This window comes from Populus alba, chromosome 14 (assembly GCF_005239225.2).
Source record: "Populus alba chromosome 14, ASM523922v2, whole genome shotgun sequence".
Taxonomy (NCBI): domain Eukaryota; kingdom Viridiplantae; phylum Streptophyta; class Magnoliopsida; order Malpighiales; family Salicaceae; genus Populus; species Populus alba.
Window position 1 is genome coordinate 9,012,635 of NC_133297.1, and position 10,102 is coordinate 9,022,736.

The window sequence follows — 10,102 nt, forward strand, 5'->3', positions numbered from 1 at the left end:
AAAAAAAAATGTCAACGCAACCTCCAACACCACCATTTTCACATCTGAAGCGTGCAAATTCCAACAATTAACAGTAGAAACTCAAACCCAATAGTCTAACAAACAAATAAACAATTCCACAAAACCAAATCTCCCACGTAATTTCCATACTGTCATTTCTATAATGAGGAAGCTAAAAATCCATTAGTTTTTAGTTTTTTTATTATAATACTCGTGTCAAAATATATGCAGGAGAGATTTTTTCAGCCATTCATATGTGTTTGAATCGAAAATCGTAAAATCATGATTGGTCTATGGCCTCCTTCTTGTAGTTTAATAAATTTTAATATGTTAATTCTTGTGGTTATACAAGCTATACTAGATTAGGAAGCCCGCATTACAGCACGGATAAAATCAAACTTTTTTTAATATAAATAAAAGGATGTTTAAGTGATGGGAATGTTTTTAAATAAATTAAAAAATTTTAAATCAGGTTATTGACTTAACTGGATCTAATAACCTTAGTTAATTTAATAATATGATTAAAAAAAAAGATAACAATAGTAGAAAAATCGAACAAAAAAAAAATCAAAGCTAACCTATTAAATTCATAACTGGCATAAGAAATTGAAATAACTCCATAAAAAAAAAATTACCCTTAATCCCTAACAAATCTAATATTGAATGATGAAATCAAACTTGTGACTCAAGTCCAGAAGTCGGGATTACTCAATAGAAAATAAGCCCTAAACAATCATGAAATCAAATTTTTGATCAACAAAATGTTGATGAAATAAATTAAAAAAGAAAATTTCAATAAAAAGAATCTAAAAAAAAAGAATTAAAAAAATAAATATTAAATTTGACATGAAAGTAAAATAAAATCACATGTTGAGAGATGAAGTTGAAAAATAAATTCAGTTAAGAAAATTATTCAAAATAAAACAAATAACAATTAAAAGAATAATAATCAAATCTGATGTATGAAAAAAATAAAAAGAGAATGAAATTAAAAAGGTTTTAATTTTATAAATAATTTTAAATAAAAAAATAATAAAAAAAATTAAAAGGACCAGTTAAATGAAGATGATGAGCCGTAAACTAATCAAACAATTATGTAATTATTATCATAGGAATTAATTAATTAGCTTTGATAAAACTACAAGAACTCAGTCAGTTATAATAAACTCAACTTTTTGGAATCCTTTCTTTCGCCTGCATCTTGATTTTGGTTTTTTCAGCAGCAAACAATTTTTTTTGGACCAGTGCGGTTTCTTCACGGTGGCCAATGGATAGGGGAGACACTATCTTGAAGCACCAGAGGCTAAGGAGCTTGACATAGTGGTCGGTCACACAAACGTATGATCCTCGTTGAAACCATGGCTGTCATCATCGTCACATGTTGCAAAACATTGCAAGACATCCATACATCTTGAAAAAGAAAAGGCAAAAGAAAAAACAAAGGACGATGATGATCTTGACATCTTAAAAAAGGGTAGCACTGATCAGCACTCATCTTTGGACCATGGTTTTCATCATATGATAGTATCCTCCAACTTGGGCCAGTGTGCATCTGTTAGAAATGTTGAAAAGTCAAGGGGTCAAACTCCATACGTAAGGATATTCTAAAAAAGAAAAGAAAACTTGGTAATTTATACAATAGTAAAGTTGAACTAAGCATGATCGATAATCAACTAGTTACGCGGTGGACAAAACATGCTATGCATCTGGTTGAAAAATAGATTATCATATTAGTAATTAAATTTGCTCTAACTCGGTTTTTTTCCACTGGGCCACACTCTATATATAATACTCCCTTATCTGTGATCAATTGTCCTTCAACACTAATCTCATACTACCCAAAACCCAAAACTCTCTCTCTCTCTCTCTCTTGCAAAATCCTTACTTTTATTAGTAAGAAATGGATGCTCGAGTAAGAAAGCATGGTCTAGCAAGTACTGAAGATCAGGATATGGGCACGAGGAAGGGACCATGGACTGTTGAGGAAGACTCCTTGCTTGCTCATTACATTAACAACCATGGTGAAGGTCACTGGAATACTGCTGCTCGCTGTGCAGGTTAAGACTTGCTTTCCCAGCATCAGAATCTTCACAGGGATAAGTTTTTTATCAGTTCTTATTTGATTTTAGTACTGATTATAAACATGTGCAGGGCTGAAGCGGACAGGTAAAAGCTGCAGATTAAGATGGTTAAACTACTTGCGCCCAAACGTTAGACGTGGGAACATAACCCTTCAAGAGCAGCTCTTGATTCTTCAACTCCATTCTCGCTGGGGCAATAGGTATGTATATTCGGCTGCTTCTTGCGATATAATTACTGCATGATTTGTCTTGCTAAGAAGAGCGCTAGCTTACACTAATTAATTAATATCTGTTTCTTCTTAAAACATTTAAGGTGGTCGAAAATAGCACAGCAGTTACCAGGCAGAACGGACAACGAGATAAAAAACTACTGGAGAACCAGGGTCCAGAAGCAGGCAAAGCAGCTTAAATGTGATGTTAATAGCAAGCAATTTCGAGACACCATGCGTTATGCTTGGATACCCCGGCTAATTGAAAGGATTCAGGCTGAATCCGAATCTCCGGTGGATCAACCCATCATCAGCTCTCCCACTTACCATTCCAGCCAGATTGACATCCCAGTTGCTGCAAGTGAATCCGGGTCGGATTTGATCAGCCCGAATTTCATGCCCGATATATCGGGTAGCTGTACTTACTCAGACTCCTTGGATGCCCAGGTTTCTTCCGGGTCGGACCTGACAAATTCTCAAAACCCACCCTGTAGTCACTATACGCAAAACGGGGCATGCTCGTACCCGGAAAATGATTCGGTGTCATGGGATTGGGACCAGCATGGAGTGGATATGCAAGGCATGGAGCAAGGAAGATATGGCTTAACAGGTGGCGGTGACTCCATGGAGAATTTGTGGGGTGAAGAGAATATTTGGTTCTTGCATCATCAGCTAATGTGATCATCATGATGGACACACATGGGGGCTTAGGACTTGTGAATCAATCCGTTTAATTACGTGACGCATCAAGTCATTCAACATTTTGCGATTCTACATGGGATCAAAGGTCTCAATATTAATATATGTAAATTTCATACGGCATGGTGTGTGTGTGTGTGTGTGTGTGTGTAGACGGACGTAACAAAATCAATAAAGTGCTTCGATTATCTATAGATGAGCGAGCAACAATCACTTGCTCCTTTCCTCTCCCTCCACCTCCAAATTTAAATTAATTACTTCACTCTCAAGGGGGTAATTAGGATCGCAACGATAAGCTCTTTATTGCTTAAATCACCTGTAAGAATTTCGTTCATAATATTTAACATTCTCTTCATATAACTAGCAATAGTTACCAAGACGATACTTATCATTAAAAAAAAAAAAAAAGTTGATATCATGAGTCGTGAAAGTCTAGTAATATAGAGTCGGATTGGTAGAGGTCGGGACCCACGCTGGAAGGAAGAGGTTTCTGATGAGACTCCTGTGGGAGTTTGAACTTGGCCCGCATGGTGGAGTAGGAGAAAAAAACCTGTCACTTTTGTTTTACGGTCTAAACATCAGTTCAAGAGGGGATCTGCAATTAATTTTAAGTGAAAAATGCAAAAAACAAGTTCATCGAGGGAACACGACCTAGAAGAAGGATTGGTCGGCAAGTTAAGATCGAAGGAGGGAAAGTGAATAAGAAATCATCAATCGACACAGTATTTGGCTGCCAGTTTCACAAATTACACGTTTTATGTAAAGTGTTAGAAGTCAAAATCCTCTAGAACGGCAGAGTAGCTAGATAACACAGAATGTAAACGTGGATGATGGATGCATTGACATCAGACGGGTCCCTCCCCCGCAGCCATGAGGATTAATTCAGCGGTTGGTAAAGGCTTCCTCGACTGAAGCACTAGCTGCCGCAACTCTTGAAACAGAGCTTTCCTAAGATGCTAAAAAGTCCATTAGCGATCACTCATTGGGCAAACGACTTAAGAGCGTGTTTGGTAGTGTGGTAGCGGTTGCTTTTCAAATAGCTTTTCGTGTTGAAATACATGCCAATGATGTTTTTTTATTTTTTAAAAATTATTTTTGATATCAGCACATCAAAACGATACAAAAAGTACAAACCAAACTCAATTTTAATAAAAAAAAAAAAAAAATTCTTAACTTAGTCATAGTCAATACCTCAATGTGAACATCAACGAAGACTAACTCAGAGTCAGCTGTAAAATTATCAAACATGTTACATTAGTCATAGTCATAGTCATAGTCATTTTTATTTTCTTAACTTATCGTCGTACATTGGAACAAATATTTTTTTTCCGATCGAGTTTAATAGATTTATTCATGAGAAATTAAGAAGTAAATCTACAAGTCTTTGTAAATACTACATGGGTTTTTCTATAACGTATAAAAAATTGATGCTTGGGCACTGCAATGATGTTTTAAAGAATGAAAAACATTCATTTTCATCGAAAAAGAATAACAGTAAATGAATTGAATTTTTTTAAATAATAATAATAATAATAATAAAACAACTATAAAAAAATCACAAAATTAAATTTTAAATTAATCAAATATTAAAGAATTAAATTTAAAAAAATAATAAAATATATAAAATATTTCTAGCCAATTCAAGCTAGTATATTTAACTCGAATGATAAAATCAAAGTCAAATTTATAAAAAATAAATTAAAAAAATAATTAATCCTCAAGAATCTAAATATTAATATTCAAAATAAAAAAGAAATAAGTGAACAAAAGAAATCCAAGAAAATAAAACACCTATAATCTCGACCAAGTTTGTCAAAGCTCGTGGTGTAAATAGGATAATTTAGTTGAAAATAAAATAGAAAAAATAATAATTAATGATTAATTAGTTGTGATTGATTGATTGATTAGTGATTTTAGAGTGTTTTTCTACACTCTAAAATCACTAATCTTCACTGTCTTTTTATAGAGTTTGCTATGGTTATTTTAAGTTACGGTAATTATACTAGTGTTTTCAAGTTACAAGCTATTAAATATTTATATTTATTATCTGGCAGTAACTTATTTTACCACTCAGTAACTTAAATAATTATCTTATAATGATACTAGTTACTAGTATTATTGTACAGTCATGATTTGAGATGTACGTTGTTAATTTTGAAAGTAAAATAAATATTATTTACTTTGTAACGAGTAAATATTTAATAGATAAGATAATATTATTTTTGTGACTGTTATATTTAAGATTGTCGAAGAAGCTTTTATTCAAGAGGTAGTTATTAGATAAATGTCACATGCTATATTCTAGATCAGGCCAAAATGTTTTAGAATGTATAAAAAAAGATATTTAAATTATAAACAATTCTTTGATAATGCTATTAAACTTAGATTAGAAGGTTAAATTTGAAATCTCTTGACTCAACTTCTTACCTAACTCAATTTTAAAATCAAATCTTATACGAGTTTTTTTTATATAATGCAATTAACTTGGTATATCCAAAAGCAACCTAAACATCTAGTAAAAACATAATTTGGTTTTTAAAACATTAAGACGATAACATATTAGATTGATTCTTGTTAACTTATTAATCCACTAAACTCGAGATCTTGGTCGTGAACTCTACTAGATTTAATAAAAATATATTTTTATTTAACTATATGATAACAAATTGATGCTCGAAATATGAAGTATTAATCAAATGCCAAGACGTTTGTTTGAGAATACAATTACATTATAGAAAGCAAACTAAAATAAATTATGAAGTTCAATTCTTAATATTTTTTAATTAAGAAACGAAAAGATTTTATTTATGCTTTATAAAATAAATTACAAAATATATGAACTCATAAATAAAAAAGAGTTGTTAACACTAATTAAATATTAAAATAGGGAGCTAATCTTTATAGTAGAAATAAAAATATATATGTACATGCAAGTGTTTTACATTAATTATCCTTTTTATTTTAAGTTTTTTTTTATATGAAAAATTAAACTAATCTCTTCAAAATATAACGCAACTAAAAAAAAAATTAATCCACTATATATATAAAAAAAAAACTAGTTCAATAGAAAAAAAAATTAATGGAAAGGAATAATAAAAAAAAAAAGTGGTTAGACATTAATGATCCAAGCCCACACACCTAGCCTTAATAAATAAATAAATAAATAAATAACTCATGTCAATTCTTGTTTTCTTTTATTTTTGTCTCAAGAGCATGATGCATTGTTCACTCCATTTTTTTTATTATTATTAAGAGGGAGACATGTTGCATACTAGATTGCTATCTAGAATCCAACCATCATTATAGTGGCCAAAAAATAGGTTGGGTTTTTTTTTTGTCTAATAAACCACCTATTAACATCAAAATCACTATGAAAATCAATTGAATAAAAAAATATAAATGGAACATGATCTATTTTTTCAGGTATGTTTATAAAAGAAGAAAAAACTATCATCAAATGGACATCATTGATACAAAGAATGGTGAGTTTCATCACCGAAAAGTGATAATTCACTAACTTTCTCTCTACTTCATTTCTTTTCTTTATTGGACTTAGAGATTGAAATGATAAGAAAATAAATTTTTAGACAAAAATAAAATTAAAAAAAAAACTAAAGGAAATGTAGAGTACTAAAAAAGAAAATAAGTTGATTAAACATAATTTTTTCAAGCAAATTTAAGACTGGCATGACATTTATCATTGTTATTTACAAAACAAAATAATTCTACTTAAAAGTTTAAGTTGTTAGGTGAGATTTCAAGATTTTATTTTATATTATTTTTTAAAATACATTCTCAAGTGAAAGTTTTTTAGTTTTTGAAACTAATAAAAGCTCACATTACCTTATGTTATTTATTAATTTTAATTAAAATAAAATAAAAATTGTGAGATTTGAACTCATAATTATTTGGTCAATAAAGCTTTGATATCATAATAAAGAACCGGTTCAACTTAAAAACTGAAGTTATTAAATGAAATTTCAAGATTTGGTATTTTTATATTTTTCCTTAATAATTTTACATTTTGATCCTTTATCGTTGAATTTTTATTTCCTAAAAGAATTCAAATATTTGGTAATTAATTAAGGTATAAAAGGCTACAATTAAAAAAATGAAAATGATGAAAAAACAAAACTTTGGTTAATATAAACTCCTGTTTGGTACCTTGAAATTAAATTCAATTCACGTGGCTAAATTAATTTGTATGTTTGAAAAACGTTTTGGGATATTGATTTGAATTTAAAATGGAATTCAATTTATAAAATAAATATTACCAAAAGCAAATCAAAAGGAACCTCTGATTTGCTTAATGAATTCAATTATAATTAACATTGAAAACTATTTTTCAAAAATATTCATCTCTTTCTTTTCTTTCGAAAACCAAGATTGCCAGACATGAGCATATCTTCTTCCACTCCTTAACTCTTACAATACCCAACAAAACCACAACACTCAACAAGAACAAAAACAACAATTAAGCAAACCTGGCCATGCCATTTCTCTTCTCCAAAACAACAAAAACCCAAAGAACCAATACAACTACACACCCCTCTCATAAAAACCTCTTTTATCAAAGAAAAACATGCATTTGGCCGCCTTTTATTGTCATTTGCTTCATTTAACAATTTGGGCTCTCTTAATTATGCTGAAAAATTGATTGATACTGTCGATATCCCAAGAAACTCATTAATTATGTATACTACCATGATAAAAGCCTATGCAAATTTTGGTAATCCAAAGGAGGCGTTTGTTTTTTATTCAAGAATGCTATGTGATCAGAATCATGTGCATGCTAATGATTTTACTTTTACTTATATTTGTTTACTAAAAACAACACTTAAAAATCATAAAACATGAGTTGACTCGCAACCCCAGACAGCCCTTGGTCGGTTAGGTCTCAGCCTCCGAGGTCAAGATTTATCACAGGTGACAGGTTAAGATATTTTATAATGTCGAAAAGGGGAGGGTGAAAAAGAAGAACACGAGCAATGGGGAGGTTTGGTGAAGGACATCTGATGGTTTGACAAGCGATTCTGGTAAATTTTTCATGTTGCAGAAATTCGGTGCACGCACCAAATGATCTGAGTGGGCTGCGTAATAATTCTAAACAGTACATTAGAAAAAATAATAGCAGGAGAAGCCTCCTGAGTCTTGCCTCTGACTCGGTGTAGGCCTTCTGAATCATGAAAGTACAGGACTCGACGTCTGAATGGGGAAAAAAATCCAATTTTCTAGATGCAGTGACCAATTGCTTAGTAAACTCCAAGTAAACGGTTTAGTGGGTGGTAGAAAAACTTGAGGTTGCTTCAATTTTATAAGAGATAAAATGCAGTCATTGCTTACGTCTGCGTGACCACACCAAGTGTAAACGAGGCCGCAGAGAGGCACGACTTAAAATGCAGCTCTATGAAGGGATTTCTGACCTTAAAAATATTTAAAAAAATTAAGTTGGCCGTAATGTCAGGATAATCAAGCTTTTTACAATGAATGTTTTTCAGGTTAATGGGTTTTTCATTTATTTATTTATTTTTCTATAAACAAACTCAAGATGGATATGAATGAAAAGACAATTAAATATTATTGAAAAATTAATAAATCCATTAGGCATTTAGTGGGCAAGATGGTTAGGAAACAATATAATTATTTTTCAAATTATGATGGTCCATTGACTAATTTTTTAAAACTATATATAGATTAAGCTATAGTATAATTCACTCAATTAAGTTTTGGTGAAAATGAAAGAGGATACCTGCCAATTTGCCTATAGCGGCCGTGGACTTTGAATAATCACATATATATTTGAAGGCAGTAGGAGGACTTCTTTTCTATATTTGTTAAGTGTTTTATATTGCATCATGTTAATTTATATTTATTGGATAATTTTATTGTATATTTTTCTAACTTATGTTCATTATTTTAATTTTTTAAGATGTGTTTTTGTTGTGGTTGTGAGTAATTGTTGACTTGTAGAGATGCCTTTTGTTATGGTTTTTTATTTTTTAATTATCAAATTCTTGGTTTGAGGATTATAACAACAACAAAACAATAGTAAAAACAATGGAATTGCGATTCCATCAATATTTTTGTTGAAAATTCCATCGGAGTGTTCGTAATCATTTTGTCAAAAACAAAAAAAAAAATGGTGGTGGAATTGATGAAGGTTTGCAAATTTTTTAACTCTCTTATTCCATCATTAATCTAAGTGCTGATGAAAAATAAGTGATAAAATCTAATTTTTTGATGTGAAAATTTTGTTGATGTTAGCAATTGCTAATGAAAATTTTAATGGAACAAATTAAAAGACCTGATGAAATATTTTCTAACGATAATTTTCTATCAACAATGCTAATACCGCTGGAATTTTAATTAAACACTACCGAAATATCCCACCAACTTTTTTCAATATTTTGGTAGTGAAAAGGAAGTGCAATTCTTGGCATATCTTTTTTTTTTTTTTTGCATGATTCATTTGCATTTGTATAACCGAGTTTTAATTTTTTGGAATTATACTATAACTTAGTCCTTGTACTTTAATATAACTAATTTGTTAATTCAAAGTTTTAGAAATTATTAAATCATTTCTTGTATTATTATGTTGGGGGTGATATTAATTTTTTTAATATAAAAATTATCTAGGTATTGCTAGAATATTTTTTAATAGAAATAAATTTAAAACTACATGGGAATTCACTCGAAGTAATCTTGGTTCTAACATTCAACTTACTTCTTACAGTTATTCATAAGCAATTAAGTACACATGAAAGATGTAAGATTGAAGAAACAAAAGTAACAAGGGGGGACACAGATCGGCTCTCTTGTCCCATTTTCAAGAAATTACACTCCTTGGGACCGGAAAATGAAGAATGATGGAGCTGTACAGTTTTCAACATTAAATTGTACATGAACAGACGTGCTCACATTGTTTTGAGGGTGTGACTATCTCTTACAATTCTATCTCTTACAATTTGAAACAAAACCAAAGTTTACTGTCTTTCGTTCATTTTCTTACCTCTTGGATTTTCCCGGGGATATCGTTATAAGGAATGTTTAGCTGACTGTTATTTATGAATTATGAAGATCACAAAAGGAGAGAAACAAAGAATAGACTCGACT

At 30.5% G+C, this 10,102-nt stretch overlaps 1 protein-coding gene across 2 annotated transcripts; it reads left to right on the plus strand.

The window, feature by feature from the left end:
• Positions 1 to 1,802: 1,802 nt before the first annotated feature.
• LOC118041092 (transcription factor MYB78) lies at positions 1,803 to 3,175 on the plus strand. Of its 2 annotated transcripts, XM_035048222.2 has the most exons (4): positions 1,803 to 2,057; positions 2,152 to 2,281; positions 2,395 to 2,647; positions 2,738 to 3,175. In XM_035048222.2, the coding sequence occupies exons 1-4, from the start codon at positions 1,901 to 1,903 to the stop codon at positions 2,969 to 2,971; spliced, it is 774 nt and encodes a 257-aa protein (XP_034904113.1). In that variant the 5' UTR covers positions 1,803 to 1,900; the 3' UTR covers positions 2,972 to 3,175. The 2 variants fall into 2 exon arrangements, with proteins under 2 accessions (XP_034904113.1, XP_034904112.1); XM_035048221.2 differs by having other exon boundaries at positions 2,395 to 3,173.
• The last annotated feature ends 6,927 nt before the right edge of the window (positions 3,176 to 10,102 follow it).

Excerpts from the sequence above, each read along its gene's own strand:
- LOC118041092 (XM_035048221.2), top strand. The coding sequence starts at position 1,901 with ATGGATGCTCGAGTAAGAAAGCATGGTCTAGCAAGTACTGAAGATCAG. Across the intron at positions 2,058-2,151 it reads TACTGCTGCTCGCTGTGCAG|GGCTGAAGCGGACAGGTAAA; the intron begins GTTAAGACTTGC and ends AAACATGTGCAG. Across the intron at positions 2,282-2,394 it reads CATTCTCGCTGGGGCAATAG|GTGGTCGAAAATAGCACAGC; the intron begins GTATGTATATTC and ends AAAACATTTAAG.